The sequence below is a fragment of the Argiope bruennichi genome, chromosome 4 (genome assembly GCF_947563725.1).
Source record: "Argiope bruennichi chromosome 4, qqArgBrue1.1, whole genome shotgun sequence".
NCBI classification, from domain to species: Eukaryota; Metazoa; Arthropoda; class Arachnida; order Araneae; family Araneidae; genus Argiope; species Argiope bruennichi.
In genome coordinates, this window is record NC_079154.1 from 112138466 (window position 1) to 112160894 (window position 22429).

General features: G+C 28.7%; 1 protein-coding gene across 8 annotated transcripts in view; it reads right to left on the reverse strand.

Annotated features, from left to right (window-relative positions):
- Positions 1-7673: 7673 nt before the first annotated feature.
- LOC129965660 (rho-related BTB domain-containing protein 1-like) overlaps positions 7674-22429 on the reverse strand; it is a 97367-nt gene continuing 82611 nt past the window's right edge. For all 8 annotated transcript variants that reach the window (XM_056079755.1, XM_056079749.1, XM_056079756.1 and 5 more), the window contains 4 exons: positions 20860-20978; positions 20511-20753; positions 18162-18310; positions 7674-16558 (listed from right to left, as the gene is read on the reverse strand). In XM_056079755.1, coding sequence (XP_055935730.1) covers positions 16390-16558; positions 18162-18310; positions 20511-20753; positions 20860-20978 — 680 coding nt within the window. In that variant the 3' untranslated portion in view covers positions 7674-16389. The remainder of the gene's footprint in view (positions 16559-18161; positions 18311-20510; positions 20754-20859; positions 20979-22429) is intronic.

The following is a 22429-nucleotide window of genomic DNA, read 5'->3' on the forward strand; positions in this document are numbered from 1 at the left end:
AGCTAGATTTATGATTGGCTTGGTTTGGGTGAGTTTTGGAATGGCGTGAAGCTATTGGTTGTTACTGTAGGAGTGGGTGAGTGGGTATGCTGCTAGCGGTAACGGGTCTTTGCGATGGAAATCCAGTGCCGGGGAAGTTACAGATTAAGATTAATAGCAATAGATGGCGCCCTGAGCATTTAATGTTTACTTTATTTAAGCAGGTAAGGTGAAAGGGTTATACCAGTTAGTGAAAGGGTTAGATGTGTTAGAGGAGTACGTTTTTTGGTCTTTTTATTCGTGAATTGGGTTCGTATTTAGGGATTAGTTTTATTGCTTCGTTATCGATATTTACAAGATTGTTATGGAAGTTAGTGGCTATTTTTTGTATGAATTTTTTGAGAGGTGGGTAATCGATGGCTTTATATATTTCAAAGTTGGAGAAATATCTGGGTGATTTACAGATACTTTTTATAATTTGGTTTTGTTGTTGAATTATTAATTTTAAGTTACTTTTGGCAGCATACCCCCACACTGGGCAGGCATAGGTGAGTACTGGACGCAAATAGGCTGTGTAAATAAGTATACGAGAACGAAGGAGGAGTTGGTCCCGTTTCGTTGTGCAAATTCTTTAAACAGATATCTACTTGGCATATTCTTTATTTGTAGTTAGACCTCTTGAGAATTGAACTGCTATAAGGATTCTTCTTAATAATTCACTAAATTTCTTGAACTTTTAGTGAGGTGTATAAAGCTCAGAACGATAGCACATTCAAAAATGAGTAAAAAAATCGGTGCTAATTCTCCACTTTTGTAAATATGAAAGAAGTCGAGTGACATAAAAGCATGTAAAAAAGCATTCAGACAAAAATTGAATTTCAATTTCAAACTTCTGTCACCCAAAATGGGGATAGAAAAGTGCATCTTACCAAAAATTAACCAACTTTGGAAGGACTATGTTCGATCCATTTTGATAATATTTTTTTATCATACCAGGAAGTCAGCTCGAAAACAGAACTTTTTGCTAAGCAAAACTTGTATCGAATCAAAAACAAAACAATTTCTTGGAAAACTGCAACGAATAGAAGAATTGGATTGCTGAACGAGTCGCGAATTGTTTTTGAGAAATCAACAAGGCACTAGCAGACCGATTGTGTAATTTATCACAGAAAATGTTCCTTTTTTCTACGAATTAAAAAGAAGTTCTCTATGGAACAAAATGAAGAGCCAAAGAAAGAGAACAAAGGCTGTCTCCAGGATTTTATATTGCTGAAGTAGCCATGGTTCTGTCTTGTTAAATTAGGTGTCGGAGTCTTTTGTTCGATATTTCTTTGTTGTTCGAAACAAACATCACCGCGGAAGTCCCATCAGCTTGATTAATCGAATGAAATTTAGTTTTTAAAGAACATGATCTGATGATCAGAGGTCCAAGATTTCTCAGTAAAGATACCCTCCTCTCTTGTGTACAAAACCATTCATTAAAAAAAATTAAGACATTCGGATTTCTGATCAAAAATATCGTCGAATGATAATGTTTTAGAACTGAATCGTTTATCTTTATATCACTTTTGAGAATTATTACTTAATTATACAGCAAAAATAAATGAATATACAAAAAAAAAACTTCAATATGCTGGATCGTTTCTTATATACGAAGAATACAAAGCAAAAGTATGTAATAGTCAAAAATACCAATTAGAGATTTTGACGAATCTCCATTATTTTAGAGCTCCTTGAATCCATAAAAATAAAATAAATAAAAAATATAGTAAAAATTTGAAGTTTTGTCTGCCTATCTGTGAAATAACTTAAAAACGAAACGTTTTGAACTAGAAAGATAAAATTTGGTATAGCGAAGTATATAGTCTTTATAAGAAATTTGTAGATTATTCACAAATTTTGAAATCCATTCATAGTAAATTTGCTTGTTCGGCTATTCGAATACGATAGAGTTGATAGATAAAAGTTTAGTATTGCTACGAAATTTCCGGGGTTCGTTTGGATAGTGGAAGTGATATGGTGTAGAGAACGCTCAATCATCAGGCGGCAGTAGAAAAAGGAACAACGACGTTTATTTACACGAAGACACACAGGACAACACAAAGACGACAACTATATACAGCATAGAAGACGATTATCTTCAGCCGAGATGTGCAGCATACAACCAGACTCTACTGCAGACAGTAGCGCACAGCTTAGTTCAGCACTAGCTTCACTCCGTCGCTGCTCTGCTAATCTCTGGAAGATTCCTTCTTCACCGTCGAGTCTGACTACCACTCCCTGTCGATTCCGACTACTCTTCTCTGTCGCTTCCGACAACGACTCCTCTGTCTCTGCGGCTGCCTCCTTTTATAGGTCTCAGGAGGCGGGGCTAGAAGCCTCTCAACCAATCAGGAACGTTCGAGGCTATCTCGGTTCCTAATGGACGGATCGGGAAAATTCTCGATGTTTCGGGTATAATCTATTTTGGCGCCAAAGTCGCCAAATGGTCGCCAAGCTCATAGACCTCCGATGCGACACCCGGACTCCGTCTAATACAGATGACTGTAAAACTGTCTTTCTGATGATGGAACCAACTACGCTGGGAAGCCGCATCACAGATTCGTAACAGTATACAGATTTAGCATGGCAAAGCAATGTAAATCTGAATCAAATTTGGAACCAAATTCGTCAAATAGTTGACCGCCTATCAGTCTATAATTTCTCATGTATGTAAATGAAATAACTCAGAAACACAATGTCTTAAATAAATGAAATTTGGTATATGACCTTATTATTGAAATTGCTGCTTTGTTTCAATAGGTTAGGAAAAAGGTATCCATATTCCATTTTATTTTACATGGGTATTAGTTCGAGTTATTGTAACTTCACCTTTATATTTGTCTAACAAATTGCATGGATATTAAACAAAATCCTTTTTCCTTAGCTTTCAATAACGAAAGAAAATTGCGCATACATAATTGATTGCCTTACATAATTGATGAATTAGTGAAAACGATTCGAACAATATAATCTGTTGTTTAAAGTTAGGTTAAAAATATTTTTAAAAAAAAATGCCAAAATTCAGGAAACATTTGCTGTTTATAAAATAATATCATTAAAAACAATTTCTTACATTTTAAAATGGTGCAAAATTCATTTTTGTGCAATAATTGGTTTAGTTTGGTTTAGTTATATTAACGTCCCGTTTGAAGCAACACTAGAGCTATTTTGGGACTGACCTCGTAATTTTGAACCACGGTCAGATTACGAGGACGACACCTGAGCTGGCACCCCCCCCCCTCACTCTCCACACCACACCAGAATTTGGGCAATAATATATTCGAAAGCTATCTCAGAAAAATGTCGATATTCAATTTAAATTTTAATGAATTAAAATATCAAAACTGTGACATTTGCATCCTCTAAGTTATATATGTGCCAAATTTGATAACTGAAGATCAAACGATTTGATCTGTAGAATGCCAATATCCATACATGATTGGATACCATATTATTTTTATTGGAAATACAATTGTCGGTGTATATGCGTGCGTGTGTGTAGGAATTCTACTAGACAGACCATCATTTAATCTGAAACTACCATATTTATCATATGTATATTTTTGAGAGCAGGTATGTGCACCTTCGAGGGGATATTTCTAAAGTTTTAATAATTAAAAATCACGCGATATTTTCGCCTTTTCCCGCAATATTTTCTGAACATATAATCGAGTGAAACTGATTTTTACACCATTTGAAAAAAAATTTTTAAAAAAATCTATATTTACCAATTTAGTTGAAGTGCAATTTTTTTTTTTTTCTGAATTCTGGTTATTATGAAAAATATGGCCAAATTTTCAATTGAAGATTTTATCACTGCTATGAGATTCAGCTGTTGCCATGGCTTCATCAAATATTAAACAGCGATATTTTTTTTTCTTTAGTTAAAAGTCAAGGAAGAAAGATTGTTTATTTATCGGATCAGATGACTTGAGGAATCAGGCGGTGAAATTACACGTAATACGAATATGCACGTAAATAACAACGAACATTTAAAAGATGGATTATACGGAGAGTGACGTGTTTAATAGTGCTATTACGTCATTGGATTTGGCTCCATTAGGAATGTTCATGTACATAATAGAACAGTTGCCAGGCTATTTATTGTCTTGACAAAAATAAATAACTCGGTAAGTTTAATTCAGCTTCAAACATGATATTGTACCTGCCCTCTTTAAACCCTTTTACAAAACTCGTCTCTCTAAAAAAAGCTAAAATACCGCATTGTAACTGCTTGCAATTTGAATACTTGATCATGACGAGTAATATCAGCTATTATCCTAAGTTAATGCAATATTATTTTAAAGTTAAATTTAATTTTTTGGCATTGAAAGGGTAAAACCAATGTGGGTGATCTTCACAAAGTTTTTTCACATACTCTATTATAAAGGTGCCATGCCTCTTCTTCTGAATAAAATTCTGAGTTTTGAATAAAGCCGTGAATCCCTTGCATCTCATTGGCGAGAAATCGTTAAAAAATACAGATTTTTGGAATGAATCTCGCTAAATTTTTACTAAATCTAGTATGCATCTTTGGTGATTATATATATATATGGTGATTAATCTCTGGTTTGCTGATTATACACAGGTATAAAAAATTTAATACGTATTTTGGACACTTTTTTTCCAATCGATTGAAAAACCAAATTTGGTATAGAGCTAAAATTGTAGTTATAAGATCACATGACACATTTCATTTATTGAAGTCAGTGTTTATAGACAATAAGAAATGACATTCCGACAGAAGGGAAACTCCTTGTCGGATTTTCCTCAAAACTGGTATACATCAACATTTTAAATTCTAAACCTGTGTATCAAATTTTATCAACTCGGTTCTCTGCGTTTTGTAATTATCGAATTCATCTTACTCGGACACCCGGACCGACAACTTTCTCTGAATGAATTTGTAGATTTTGATCGAAATCTACAAGTTTGTTATTAAGTTCACAAATAGTATTTCAATCCATATAATAAAAAAAAAGATTTCTAAATTATCAAGTTCACAAACATAATTCTAAAAACATGTTTTTCGGATTCAGAGAAGTCTGAAAAGGTTGAGATTTTTCAAGATCTCGACTTCGAATTTCTTGATTATAATATTTTCTTTTTGAATTCTTCGCCTACGGGAAAGTAAAACGGAATAAAAATATAAAAACGAAAATAAATCCTATGAACTACTTATTAAGTTAAATTGAGTCATTTGACTTTTAAGCTAGCCAAAACCCTTAACATTATAATAACGACTTTTTTATGCAGAGATAGTTCCGAGTAGGAAATGTAATAAAATAAAAAATAATTTTATTACTAATATTTCATTTCCTACTAAAAGGGTTATTCAAAAATATAAAGACTACTCAAGAAGTGCGGGAGGATTAAAAGATTGGAACTCGGTCCTTTGCTCAAAGCAAGTAAGCAAAACAAACTTTGAAAAACGGAATTCTTAAAAAAAAAAAAAAAAAAAAAAAAAAAAATGGTTTCCGACTACTTTATTTTAGTCCATATGCAGTGCACGATTGAAGATCCTTATATATACTCATGTCCAAAATTAAGGTCACAAAAATGTTTTTCAAAGTAATTCGAAATGGCTACCAGTAAAATTTAAACAAATTATATTTTATATATTGTGAAGGACCGGTAACACGATATTAACCTTTGTTGTGGGAAATAATGTTGTTTAGCATTAGTTTTTGAGGAACTACTGAAATTAGACCGTTTAGGCATCTGGGATTTTCGCCTGCAATTTTGTGAATATTGCATTAAAACAAAAAATTTAAACTGTTTCCAGTGAGAATGAGTTCTTATAATCTTTTAGACGATTCCTTGAGATGGAGATCCATTAGCAGGCTTGAAGCTGGGCAGTCTCAAGCGGAGGTGGCTCGATGGTTACAAGTGGCACCGAAAGTGGTATCCAGGATGTGGAATCATTCCAAACAAGTGGTACTGTAACCAGGAAGGCCGGCCAAGGCCGTCACTGAGCAACGACGCCTGCACAGGATCTCTATTTGGCATTAAGCGCACGGCAGCTTAGGATGACAACGGCTCCTCAACTTGCTCGTGACCTTGCTGCTGCGTCTGGAATAAAAATTTCCAGACAAACAGTATACGGACGTCTAGCAGAGAGGGCCCTTTATGCCCGGCGACCAGTTGAGTGCGTCCCTTTGACTGCATCCAACAGAAAAAAAGCCCGGTTGTTGTGGTGCCGAACACATCAGTCTTGGGCACAGCAAGAATGGGGGCATGTTCTTTTCAGTGATGAGTCGAGATTTACCCCACAGAGGGACACTCGACGAATCTTCATCTGGAGAGAGCGAGGAGCTCACTATCATCCCTCCTAGGTAAAGAAAATCGATAGATTTGGTGGCAGAGGAATCCTTGTCTGGGGTGGCATAATGTTGGACAGTCATACACCACTGCACGTCTTCGATGAGGATATTGTCAATGCACATCGCTATAGGGATGAGATCCTTGAAGCCTATATGAGATTGTTCCGGGGTACTTTTGGTCCAGAATTCGTGTTTATGGACGATAACGCGCGTTCACACAGAGGCCAGATCATTGACGATTTTCTTGAGGAAGAGGATATTTGACGTATGGACTGGCCCTCGAGGTCTCCTGTTCTTAATCCTATAGAACATGTTTGGGATGGTCTCGGAAGAGCCATTGCACAGCGTAACCTCCCTCCTAATACCCTCCAAGAGTTAAAAGGCACGCTTTTGGAAGAGTGGGCTTTGCTGCCCCAAGCATTTATTGACATCCTCATAAACAATATGAAACCTCGTTGTGAAGCCTGTATAGCAGTGCACGGTGGTCACATTTCATATTAGACAGGTTTTTCCCGAGATAACTGCTTTATCTCCGATTCATAATGTAACACTTTTTGATATATTCTGTTTCTTAATTCCCAATTAAAATCTTTTCCATGTTGTTATGTGTCTATGTTCTTTCTTCCATTGTAGTGTACCTCTGTGCCAAATTCCGTGGCAACACAGTGAATAGTTTTTCATTTTTCGCCGATTTTATGTTTGTGACCTTAATTTTGGACATGAGTGTATATATACTATATATATATAGTATATTAGCTCGCACTAAAATCGCCTCATCGGTTGCTGTTATATGGAACAAATAAAATCAAATAATCTAAAAACAATTTTTTTTTTTAAATAAAAGCGAAACTCAACTTTTTATTTCTTATAAAATGGAAAATTTTACTTTGCTACTAAACACCTTCTTCAGATAAAGAAAGTAAGAATTTACTTTTCATAAATTAAAAAATGTGAAGATAAAAATAACTTAAAATAACGTGGATATATTTATACAAATTATTTTAAAGAATTCAAATAAGTTGCCAGCATTTGGCCTTCATAAACCAATTATAACTTACTTTTAAATTGATAAGGGCATCTAATTCTCTCTCCTTTTAAGGCAAAATATTATTATAATTAAAGCAAAAAAAAAATGTTATTCGAAATTTAATTAAAAAAATTCAGAATGAACAATTCATTGAAAAAATATCTCTAAGTATTAAAAGTATATTTGGTTATGAATCTTAAGCAATCCATGTCCATAAAATAAATTTCATCGAATTGCTATAAAATTTATAACAATTTTAAAAAGAGGAGACAAAAAAAAAAAGAAAGAAAGAAAAACGCCAGTTTCTGTAAGAAATGTTTATTCACAAATAATCCAAGCGAATTATGTGACAACACAAGTGCAAATACGTAACATGATACCTACATGTTCCGAGTAATGGAAATCACCAATTAAAAATCATTCACTCTCTGTTTAAAATTCCTCATTCGGTTAGAGTAGAAAGATTCTAGTTCTGTGCGTATGCTATATTTTCCAACTCCAATATTCAGTGTGAACAGTAAATTAAAAAACATCCTTAAACAAAAACTCAATACAGTTCAGTCCGAAATATTGCTGTCCAACTACCATAAATGTCCCCGTGCAAGTCATTTTTATGGATAACTGTTCCTATGTAGCAAATCTCGGATGAAATAGGAGAGTGGGGATTAAAAAATACATTCTTCATTAGCATTTTAACTAAAAGAAAATACTAGAGTTTTGAGAACTGAAAAATAAAAAAAATAATAAAAGAAAAAAGATTCGAATATAGAGTCCGAAGTGTCGTAGTATGATAATGCTTACAACGTGTCTTGTCTATTTTTATATTATTTTTTTTAATTTACTTTTAATTCATAACAAAGAAAAGTACATGCAAATAACTGTATTTCAAAACGTGGTTATAAGTGAGTATATAAACTAAGCCAAAACAGAAAAAATCTTGCAAAATAAAAAATTAAATGTATTCAATTTACAGAAAATTTTGCACATAAATAAAATTTCTATCACTGAAAATCTAAATTTTTACTTTTTTAAGCAAATTAAGACTGATTTTCATGTAATAAAATTCGCTTAAATTAATGACGAAAAGCGTGGCCACTGAAGATCTCTTTTTAGTGAATACTTATTACCAAAAAAAAAATTACATGTCAAATTTGATAGCTCTAATTGTAGCTAAAAAGTCAGTCAAACGATCAGATCCGAAGGAAGTGTTGCATGATTATTACATTATGCAAGTACATGGCACAATTCATGTGGTATTGAGCATGCAATATAAAAATTATTATAAGTAAATATCTGAGAAACAGTATACATTTAAAGTTTACTTGCATGCCTAAAAGTAAAGAGGAAAAAGAAATTTTTTGAAAAAGAATTTTCGGCCTTTAAAATCAAACAACTTTACATCAAAACATGCAAAAAATAAAAAAAATATTTATAACAAAATTTATAACAGAAAAGAAAAAAAAAAATGCAAAGTAATAATAGCCTAATATGAGTAATAAAATATCTTTGGTGTAATCAAAAGATAATAATTGACAAATCGCTTCCAGAAATCAAATTGAAATGAGTATTTGATACATAACTAAATGGCACGCGATTCAAGTTAACACAAAGAAAAATGATGAAGACCTCTTCCTTTTCTCAATAATTATTATGAAAACCAGTTTAAGCAAATTGAAAAAATTGGGAGAATTCATCAGGTAGTTAGACAGCACTACATATATAATTGTAAAAGAAAAAAAAATGAAAGAAAGAAAAAAAAACTAAATGCAAAAAATGAGTAACAAACTAAGTTATTTTTTAAAAAAGAAAACACAACCAATGGTATTTACTTATAATTACTCCAATTAATCGGCAGCATACAGAAATGAAATAAATTTTGTTGATGAATATAATGCTGACACTAAAAGTAATCAAAGAAAAGAACCTGTAAAATATGGAGTATTACAATTTTTCTATCTATAGTATTAGTTTTTTTCAGTGCTTCAATAAATATTTTTAAACTTTTATGCGCACACCAAATATTGAAGAGAGGCTTAACAGAACAAAAATTCAACAACGACTTTAACTAGTAACTTAAAACAAAAAGAAAATAACCGACAAAATTGCACAGTATTGATTTTAACTTACAGAGGTAGAGTGTACAAAAAATTTTGGCACATTACAAAGTTACAAATCAAATTTTCTGGCCACAGCATAACTACATTTTAAAAAAAGCTAAGGTGAAAATAAACTACAGTTTTCAAACAATAGCATTTTTTTATTTATTGTCCCATCGAAGAAGAGTAAAAAATAATTTTATAAAGGATGATAGTTTTAATTAATTTAACACGCGACCATTTAAATAATAGCATATTTAATATAACAATCTGATAAATTTTATCACCCTTATACTTAACATTTATAAAATTTTGTAACAACTATATGAACAGAATTTTTTTATACACTCTTTTTTATACATCAACAGCGAAATAATAATGTTAGATTACAGGATCGTTTTACATACATAACATATATATATCAATATAAAAATGAATCGAATGCGATATATTTTGCTACTTTAATGAATAATTTGTTTTTCACCGGGTTGACACATGTATAGTGCTGCTTATAAGCAGTAATAACAACAAGGAAGAAACCGTATAATCTGTTACATGATAACGAAATTTAACAGCTATAAAATTGACAGTACAGTTACAGCACATGCGAAATACATGAAAGACATAAATGTAAACTATAGCTAGTCCAAAAAACACCTAAATTTCAACAAACGCTTTAAAAACGTTACCAATATTTCCTACCAAACAATATTGATAGGTTCTAAGAATAACAAATATGTGTAAATCTTATAATTACAGTGTCGTAGTGAAACTGTTAGAAACTTCATTGTTTTTATAAAATGCATTAACAATATGCTTTACAAGTTTGAAAAAATGGAGCATGGCACTTACAGCAACAACATTAAAGGTCGGCATTAATGGAAAATGGCTGAAACATGTACTTTTCTACAATTATTTACCAGCTTTTAATAAAGAGATTTAAAAAATATTTTATGCATAGAATTAGTAATTAGAAAGTAATTAAAATAAAAAAAATAAAAAAAAAACAATTTTTTAATTTTATAACAGCTGGCAATGAGGAAAAATACTATATAACAGCAAACATGAAATTATTACTAAAACATTTTAATAGAGGTGTTAAAATTATTTGAAAATCAAAAATTTATACACAATTAGCTTTAAAAATAATATTAAAAAGGTTACACATACACATTTAGACAAGAAGATCAAAACAGTTAAAATTCTTATTGAAGAATTTAATTTATTTCTTAAATTTTATTTAATTTTGATTAATATACAAATGTCAAATCGGACATTTTTATCCAGACGTGTTTTTTTTTCATTGTATTTTGTAAATTTGATCACATTATAAGATAGTAACTGAATGCTTATAGCAATGAATACTTGTGAGCTACAGAATAAATATACAAACATTTTTAGATAGGTATAATGCTTACTATGTGAGGAATAAAAATATTTAATAGCACAGTACTTAAATGTAATATAATACATTACAAAACAATACATAGTATTGTAGCAAATGAAATGTAGCTTGTACTAGTAGTTCGTATTCTTCAATGCAGTGAAATTCCAAGGTAATTTTCAACTTTAAAAAAAATGAAAATGCTTTTAGCTTTTGAAAACAATTATTTATTCATTACAAATGCCAAACAGAAAGATAATATCAATACCTGAAAAAAATATTTAGATATTTATTAATCCGATACTATTCTATATCTGATACGATATAAATAAATTCAGCTTAAAAACTAAAATAACATTTTAGTTTATTTATATAAAACCAATTACAAAAAAAAAAAAAAAAAAAAAATCACTATAATGATGGTAAATAAATATTTGGCTATGAGACTATTGGATTTTATATTTAACTATGTTAGGTTTTACTGTATAATAATACAGTAAAACTTAACATAATTAAGTATAAAAATTTTTAAAAATCGTAATACTAATATGCTAATAACATTTTGTATAAGTTTATGGAGATATAAATAGCTATACTTAGTCTTTAAACTAAAAATTTTTATAAAAAATATGTCCTTGGAATTTCGATTATTTCAAAACTAAAATGCGGTCATCTAAATATGCATAAAGCTTACGAACCACAAGTGATACAAAATCTTGCATCAGCAAGGATTAAAACTAATTGAATTATTTTGGATATCTAATTCACAAAGAGAGTAAATATTCAGCGAAAATGGTATCACAACACACTTGGAAATGATGCATAAAAATTTCATTATTTGATCACACACTATTATCAATGTGAGTATCACATATAGCGGAGTTAATTATCACGAATTGACGCAGAGAGGCACCTTATGAGCACTATACCTATTTTGATGCTAAATGCACAAAAGTGCATTAACCTAATAAAAAGTGATTTATTTATGGACTCTTAATTTTCCAAAATATTAATTATATAAGGTTTCATTTAGTGTATAAAATAAAGTAATTAAAACCAGTTTATCAACATCTTTTTCTGTGTTTTCAAAACATATGCTTATTACTTCCAGCAGATATTTAAGCCAAACTTCTCTACAGAACAACATCTAATGTTTTGTTGAGGATACTGGCAAAAATTCCCAATGAAAAGATGAATAGCTTGTTAATATTTAATGAAATGAAGAAAAAATTAAACCCACCCAATAAGATACTCAGAAGTTAATTTTTCCAAAGCAGACAATTTCCACAGAGACTGGTGAAAATAATGCATCTTGGGAAAATATAAACCAGCCATTTCCTGAACAGATTCTACGAGGAGAAACAATATAACTTGATTGGGGGAAGGGGGGTTATTACACAGAAAGAGTTATTCATAAAGACCATTATGTAAATTCCCTAAAAATTATTAATCAGCAGATAAATCATTAAAGTTTAGTCATATATCTACTTAACATTTCAACAATAGAAATTAGACAAACTTGATGATTTTCAATAATTATAAATGACAAATTATAAAAATCAACAACAAATTTATGAGATTTAAAAATAACCTTTAAAATACTTAAAATGTAATGAATGCACAAATGTGGCAAATGATAAGAAAGTTGAAAATATTGGTTGCTATTAAAAGATCTAATTATTCTTACCATACTTTACATAAATGAGGTATTTCTGAATTTCCATGATATAATTTTTTTTAAAAAAATTACTGTTTATTTTTTATTTTTTTCATTTTTTTTTTCAGAAAGAGAATGCTTTATTTATTAGTGTAAAGCAGTATTAAACCTTTAAAGTTCAATTCTGTTTATCTGAAGGATTATAAATTTTTACAAAGAAATTTGTAGTAATTGCATATTATTTATTTTAAGATAATAAACATTGTATCATGCAACACTGATATTAAAAAGAATATTTAAGCAGATATATTACATAGATAATACATATACTTATATATGCTCATCACACAGATTCTTACACTGCTATGAATGTAATAAAGCTAAGAATGGTGTGGGGGGGGGGGATTGGTACAATTTAATTTCTCCAAATTAATACATATTATGGTATTTTAATTGCAGACAAAAAGGATTTTGTTAATTAATAATACAGAATAAATTGCTTCAAAATATTTTTTTAAGTAAACAAAAATTATTAAAAATTAAAAGGAACAAAAATTTTGTCACCCACTTATTAAATAATTAAATTATCTAGTTAATAAAATTAATGCTGGATAAATTTAATTTCACATTTCAATAACATTTTTCAAAACACATATATATGAATAGAATATCCACACCAAATACACGAATAACATTTCTATACAATCAGGTTTACATGAGGCTATAGCATGTTCATATATTAAAAAGCTTTCAGTACATCACACTTAAACTTATTTAACATTATAATGCTGTTACATCACTTTTATAACTATAAAGTTAAAATACATCATATACATTAAAATATGCCCTACATTAAAAGATTTGTAAGGTAATTCGTTAAAAATATGCCTTACAAGGTCTCAATGCAAAATTATGTTAATTGTATCATGGAGTGAGAGGCAATTCAAATCTTCAAAAGAACAAATTTTTTGAATTTAACAGAAATGGAAAAAAGAATACAATACATATCAATAAAAAAGAATACAGGAATTTCCAATGCTTGCCAAATTAGACCGCATTATATATTAATAGGATAAAAAAAAAGAGTACAATTAAAACACTGTTCTTGATGAAATTAAAGAGGAAGAGGAGATGTTAACATATTCACAATAAATATTTAATAAGAAGACCCTTTTTTAGTATAATTAGTAAATATAATTATTAATATGTGAAGAACATTTTAAGTATACAAATTTAAGTAGTTTTAAGAACTAATATAAATCTAAAGACTGATGAAGAAAACTTCAGTATTTGAAAAACTAAGTTTTTTTTTTTTTTAGAAGAAAAGAAGAAGAAAATTTAGATAATTTGCCATCAAAATAAATTATTTTAATATTTTGAAGTTTCTGAAATGCAGCAAAAATGGTCATTTGAGCAGATATATCCATGGGGACATTATTTACATGAACCACTATGAGATCATCTTAAAAGCAAAACATCTGACTTTTTTTTTTTCCTTTCTTTAGCAATAATCTTTAAAATTCATTAATACAAATCAATAAAAGTTAATAATAAACCATTCATACTCTAACTTATAATTTAATTTAAAACAAAATGCAACTTAAAAATTATTATTCCTCACAAACCTTCAAATTTTCAAAACAAATGAAGTCAATTCATTTATTTGTTTTATTAGCTTAGTTTAATATTGTTAGTTAATATATTGAGTCAGTGGTTGATTTCTGAAATTCATTACCCATCTTGCAGATGAAAAAGAATATGACTTTATAGCACAACATGCCACTAGAATTTAGATGACATGCTTAATTACATTTATAATGTGAAATGACTCTTTACAACATGTTTTAATAATAAAATTTAAACCATGTTGAGTTTTTTAAAGACCTGGTATATTCAGTTATTAAGCCTTTCAGTCTTTACAAATGATGAAGATATTTAACATCTGTTGTGATAACTGGTCTCTACTACTCCTATCAACATTGAAGAGTTAATGCTTCTAAGAGAACTTAACTGCACAGCTAACACTGGTTACACACTGTTCAACTAAAGTGATTTTTATTTATGCATACATTTGATCAATAAATTTGGTGCTGTTTAGTAATGTAATAAATGGCTACATTAATTTAATGCATGATCTCAAATAATAATTAATATAGATCTGTTTATAAAATATGATAATGCTTAAACCAATATAGGAAATAACTAATTTGGCATTCACTAATAACATTAGATACATATGAAAAGGGAAACCTAAATGTGCTGCTTAGAGGAGATTTGAAAAAAAAAAAAGTATTAGTAAAATAACTTTTAAGACAAAATTTATTCAGTTTCTTAATTTTCTTTTGCTAATACTTTCAAGAGTTTTTATTTTTACTTATTTTCTTTAATCTAACATTTTCTTCATGCCTTTTTTTTTTTTTTTTTTTTTTTTTTTTCTTTTTCTTTTTTGCTCAGTGTTTTTATTTTCTGTAAAAAAACTATCTCAAATGCACATACAAGTAAATGAAATATTTACTAAATGATAGCTGTTTAAATATTTAATGAAATACTCTGCATTAAGATTATTTCTATTTTTGTTGATGATCAGCATTGTACAACTTTTATAAAATCGTGCATGAGTGAAGTTTTTATAAACATTTATTAAAATAATCAGCTAGAGATGCACGAAGACATCTAAGTTTAGATGATAATCAAAAAATTAATAATTAGATTTCCCCCATTTGATCAATATATGATTTTTTTTTTCATTTCATTGACACCTACTTAGTGAACGAAAGTGAGGAATAAATAAAAATAATAAAAAAAACTTAAAAACAAAAATTGTAAGTAAAAAATTTTTAAGTAAACATTGATAATACTAACTAAATATTTTTAATCCAATCAACAGAGAAAATGACTCCTTCATAGTTAGATATGAAATATGTGCACAGTTTTTGTGTACATTCTACCACTGTAACAAAATATAACTACCAAGACACACATAAAAAGTAAACAAAATTCAAAATGGTCAATAGATCACAGTGTATTGTTTGAACACATTAATCATAAAAATGAAAATTCAAGTACAAAACTTAAGGGATTAAATAACAATGCAATATGTACATTATCAAATATCCACCCTGATGCTCATTTTTATGCACATTCGTACTGACCAGCAGCTGTGCAAAGTTTTCAGTGCTAAAGATGGCTGTACAAGTATTTGTTTAAAAAAAAGGAAGAAAAAAATGGGCATGTGCAAGAAAAAAATTCAAATATACATACTTAATATACATTTGCTAAGACTGATATATCATTTCCAAATATTTTTTGAACATCTCAGCTTAGACAATAAGCTTTCCAACACTCAATAATAAAATCTGGATTATTTTATGGCAAGCAAAAACCATTTATAAACATAAATGGCAGAATACAAAAACAAAATATATTTTGCTGATCAAAATGAGGGATTTAAATATGGACTTGTATTTTCCATGCTACAATGTAGCCTTTAACAAGACTCCACATATTTCTCTTCCAAATTAATAGGTAGAAACTAAACTCAGGCAATTAAAGGAAATCAGTACTATTCTTTTATAAGTGTGACCTTGAAGTAAAAAAGATGATTTTTCAAACATCTTGCAGCATTCAGCAGAGCAGAGAAAAAATTTACCAATCTAAAGCTCATTAATAATCCAGCATAAGCATTGATCCGAAAAAGCAATACATTCTGTTTCAGTGGCACTGTAAGTAAGTCAGTATCCACCATTTAAAAACCCAGTGATATTCAAGAAGCTTCCACATTCAGGAAAGTAATTACAGTGGATAAATTCATATCCAAAGCTTTAAGATTAAGATCTCAAGAAACCACAAAGGATGAAATGGATAACGACTGGAGAAACAGTTCAAACAGTACGATAGGCACGTTTGGAGTCACTGTTCCTACTTCGGCCAGTAAAGCAGAGGCATCCACTTGTACTGTTATTTCTATGTCGCTTGAAAACTTTGGGAGGTTTTTCCTGCCACTGGCGCTCTCTTACACATCGTTCATAATAATCATACTCTTTGAGATACCTGGAAGAGAAATTCTAAATGAAATTTTTCTAATTGAAGAACTTTTTAGTTACTTATTATTCTATGAAAATAAGCATTTTGTTTCCAAAATTTCAATATAATCTAATGAATTTAAATAAACATATATCTTTAAAAAAATATTTAAAAAATTTAAAAAAATTTCCATTTATTAATCTTCTAATAAAGCTCAATTAGTCAGAATAATGCAGTCCATCATTTTGAAATTACACGAATAATTATGAAAGGATACACTTCATGATTTTGAACACATTCAAATAATGAGAATAATAACAACATCCAAAATACTCTTCCAATAAACTATTCCCTATGTCCTATTACCTTAAAGATATTGGATGGCAGAATTAGTATGTTCCAAACTCACATACATGGCAAACAGAGCTGAAATTCATGGTATTTTGATCCCACAGCTTAAATCCACAAATATAACTAAATTTTATGGTAGACATTGCTTAGTCTATAGTAGCTACTATTCACGTCAAGGGAGTAAAAATATTTTTTAGTCTTCATTATACAGTCAGTTTAAACAAACACTTGCAAATTAAATTATACCATAAAGTCGTATATTTAAACATTTTGAAATTTTTAATATACTTCTGAGTGTGAATTATCAGCAACAACCTTTGATATAAATCGTTAAGGGAAAAAATAATACCAAAACTCATGCTTAAATAAATATATTTAGAAATATATTGTCATAGAGGGTATGCAGATAAAAGTGAAAGCCAAAACAAAAGGAGAAAAATCTAATGATCCATTCTTGTTGTTTTAAAATGTCATTTCTGTAACAGATAAAACCATGCATCAATATATGAGCAATATATACTGTATCTTACATTATAATATTTTGCATAAATTTTCCTGCCATATAGTGAGTGATATGCAAAATAACAAGAAAATTTTAAAATACTTTTTTCCTTTCATTTGAGAACTTTTAGCAACGCATTGAAGTATATATGCTAACAATAAGTTATTTTAAAGCTAAACAATATTATATTATCTTTATCTTTCAAAAAATCATATCTATGGTTTTTTTTTTTTTTTTGTAAATCATTTTTCCAAAACAATGAATCTATTATATTATAATAAAGTTATAAATTTAGAAAATAAAACCTTTTTTATTTTAAAATGAAAATAATATTAAGTCTGTCACTGAAATATTTAAAAACTATTGAGATAAATTTTAATTCTATTTTTTCTAGTTTTCGTTTCAGATAGATGGTGCACAAAATTAAACCTCAGTTTTAATTTTATTAAATTATTGATATTTGTGGTAAAAAGACAATGCAAAGTAAATCAAAATATTAGACTCTATTATCATAAAGCTTATTTTACATGTATACATGAATATATTAATTTTAATTCTCTCTACAAAAATATTTCAAAATAAAAGCACATGCATCATCAATTTTTATTTTTTGCTTTTAAAACTTAATTAAACAATGAACGAAAGACTTTCAGCTGACATTGATATTAAAATCACATATGTTTATTTATGTATATATTTTAATTCATTACTACATATAAGCTAAAACATATCCAGAAAGAAAGCTATGCATAAAAATACAATATACTTTCAACTCACCATACTGGTGGCCATCTGTTTCTGTTTAAATATGCTTGATTTTCTGGATGAAGATTTCTGAGCAATTTTGGTGTTTTTCTACAGATATCATTGTAATTAACAGCTATGTGATACAAACACCAATCTGCCAATTGGTCTGCATTGTGCATCTGAAAAAAAAAGAAAATACCTTTAAAGAAATTGTCTCTTTTCTAAATGGTAAAAAAATTAATAAAACTTACAGATTTTTTTTATAATTCTATTGATAAAAAAAATTTTTAAAAAATGTGCTTATAAATTTATGTTTTGTTTGTTTGAATATTTTTGTTGTTTGTTTGTTTGTTTCACAAAAATCCATGCATCAATTTGAAAATTCATTTAAAATAAGTTTTCTAAACATATAAGGCAAAAAAAATGATATGGAAATCAAACATGCACACTGAAAAAAAGTGATAAACGATTATATTTACATTATATTACACAGATATAAATTAACTCTTACCCTAATGCTTACATGTGCATTTTCTTGAAATTTTTTTATTCAGAAATCAATAATTTTTAAAGATTATTATTAATATATAAAATATTACAATTATTTATTTCATTTGTATTATTATTCAGCAGAAGTATATCTTCTGCATTATCTTATTCGACCAAAAAATCCTATAAATAATAAGTATGATGTATACTACATAGAATTGTGTATATTAATTATTATTGAACATTGGAAAACATAAATACATTATTTATAACTATATAAGCTTTACATTTAAATGAAACGTTCTGTTACAGAATTGCAAATTTGTCTCTTTTACATCATATAAGGACAAAAATTTCAAATTCATAACAATGCTAATAAAACGAAGTTTTTCTCTTCGATACCAAAGTCAATTTAAAAAAAAAAACAATTCAATTCAACTTTTTAAATGCATAAAACAATATATTTAGATATATATGTGTATGTTATTTTTTGAAAACTTTCACCTAGCCCCGAGTCATATGGTTAAAGCACCTACATTAGAACATCTTCATTTTTGTCAAATTCTTTTTTAAAATGTGGAATACAGGATTTTACAGCCTCATAGCGGAACTTCAGAGCAAGGAATGAATTGGTTTTCTTCTGCCCCACTGTGAAATAAAACAAGAAACCGAATGACAAAAAGTAAAGCAAGAAATTTCTAGTAGGCCTCTTTTTTATCATATATTTTAGAAATAAGAAACATCAGCTACTATTCAGGAATTTCATAATTGAGTAACTAATACTGATATTACAGAAATTAATTAATTAATTATTTTGAAGGCATAACTGTTCTAAATTTCAATCAAGCACAATTTGATTTTCATTTGCTTTTCCTACTTTATTTTGACACTCTTTAAATCATACTAACAATGATTTATATTTGTGTGCTCTAACTTCAAAAATGTGCTGAATTGGAAAACTGGATACAATGAATTATTCCAATAACTTTTCTTCAGCGACTTTCAATATGCAATATATTCTTTTAATTTGGGTCTCCACGACTATAGAATAAAGTTATTTTTTTACACACCATTTATAGTAATGATAGACAGATTTGATTTATGATAAAAATGATATACCTTCAAAGGAAAAATACAATCATAAGAGTATTTATTAGATCTTATTAAAGCACTTTTCTTCTAAATGAACCAGATATTAAGCCTGTTTTTTTATTATTATTTATACATTTGTTAAAAAAAAGTATAACAATTCTTATTAAAGATCGATGAAGATTTATCTATCACACTCTCTATAATATTTAACTATATTCTGAAGACTTAGCGGTGCAAAATGATTCAAAATGTAAAGGTCTTACAGGAAAAATATCATTTACTATTTTTCTATACTCTCATATAATATATTAAGAGAGTTTTTAAATCTGTGCAGTGAATCTAAGATTCCAATTAAGAGCCAAACATTTTTTTTTAATTCCACCCCCCCCCCTCACTCATATCTGGAAAATATTCACATATAGTAAAATAAGTCATACAAAACCTGAAACATATTATTAACAAATCATATAGCTATTAGAAAAATCTCAAAAGCATCGGAGCACATTTTCAGAATACAGAAAGCTTTTTCTTTGTACATTAAGACTTTCAATAAATCAACTTACCTCTCATTCCCTAAATTATCCAAACAAAAATGAAAAGATTCTCTTTATACATTTGAGAGATTTAAGTACTTGCAGTAAAAAAAATACAATAAAGATATTTCTTGAAAAAGTTATCTGAGATAAATTATATTAAAATAGATTTGAAATTCTAAAAATGCCAAAAACCAGTTTTTATAAACAAATTTATTTCAAATAGATAGAATTAATTATAACATATGATTGGAAAGCTGTTTACCTGGCAAGGTTCTAATAACCGTAAGGCATGCTCTGTAGTATCTTTTCCTGTATTAGAGAGCTTTATGAAGTCATGAATGACCTTCTGCTCCACAAGGCCCACCAAACGGGGCAGACACAGTCGATTGGCAAGTTCTAAAATATCAAGACAGTTGGAGGGAGTCACTGTGTCATCAATTTCATCAGTGTACAAATACACTAAGAGTTGCTGGAAGCAGCATTTAGTCACACCAGGAAAATGAACCTACAACAGATGTCAAATATTCTTATAATTAATTTATGATCTCTTCTCTATATTACAAAATCCACACACACAAAAAAAAAAGAATGGAGGAAAGAAAGAAACTTACAACTTTTGCAGAACTTTCTCGAAAATCTCCCCGAAACATTGCAGCCATGACATCACAACGGGCCATTAATATAGGTTTGTGTGCACAGCAAAGGCCATCTTCCAGTTGAAAATAAACATCTGCAAGATGAAAGAGAAATGCATACTAATGAGGAAAATATCAAAGTACATATATAGAACACAGAAATTTTCTTAAGAAAATAATATATATTTTTTTTAATTTCGAGAATCTAGGAATATGAAATATGATAGTTTTTTTAAAATTTAATGTATATTATATAAAAATCATAAATAAAGAATTACATTTTATTTTTATAAATGCTGGAATATATATTATCTTCACAAAATGAAATTAGATTTCATTATATTACAACATTAATATGGCAGAATATCCATGTATAAAAAATAAAATTCTGAATTTCATATTAGACTTCTTCAATAATACTCTGTTTTAAAGAACTACATTACCACATAGTAAACATTATTGTTCATTAAAAATGTTATTGTTAATGAAAATAGAAAATCATTTTTTACTTTCATTTGATTTGAAGGTTATATATATATGTAAGCATTATTTTATGTTAAGCAGAATGTAGTTTTGAAGACAGTGAAGAGACTTTCTATTTCGTGACGTCGTTTTATTTCATCTTGAAGAAGTACACATTATTTACAAGCAGGTACAGACAAGGCATGTCCGCCACAGCGCAACACAAAAGCAGAAGTGGGGAAAAAGAAGTAAATATATTATCCATCGTCTTATATAACCTGAGATTTTGATATGGAAAATATTTCTTCATAGTGCTAATATATTAATAAGATTCTGATGGGGATTTCTGACACATGTCAATCACAAGTAAGGGAAACACAGGGATCTTTTATAAAGAATGTGCTTACTGGACATTTTTCTATCCCTTCAAGCAGAGCATGAGAATGTGTCGGTGTTTAGCCGATTCAACAATTTTATAAAATTTCTCTTGAATTAATTAAGTAGAGAAAGTGGAATTGGATCAGGAAATAAGAGAATATTTTAGAATGAAGTTACTATGGGCTAAATTAAGATAAAGCCTTGGAAATTAATTAAATTGAAATTAAAATTTAAAATACCATTACATATATAAGTTACTGTTTATTATGTTAAAAAAATGTTTCAATAAAAAAATATTTTGATTGTAACAAATAACAATTATTGTTATCAATTGGTATTTACTTTCAAATTTTAGGTATTATGATAAAACAAGACTGAAAAAGGGTTATGCCTTATAAGTGTATGTGTTAAAGAATAAGAGAGAAAACTGCTATTGCTAATAATATACGAAACATTAAGCAATATAAAAAACTTTCCAGAAGTATATGTGTACTGTAAGTAAGAATAATATGATTTATATAAAGATAATGTCAGTATGTGGTAAAAATTATCAGAAAAAAAATGAAAACAGATTAATCCCAGATTGATTCTTAAATATAAATACAAACTATCCGTTTTTCAAGGTTACAAGTATAAGAAGGGTGGAAAAAATAAATCTTCCCAAACTATCCAGTTGGTTAATTTTTGATGACTTAATTTATCAGTT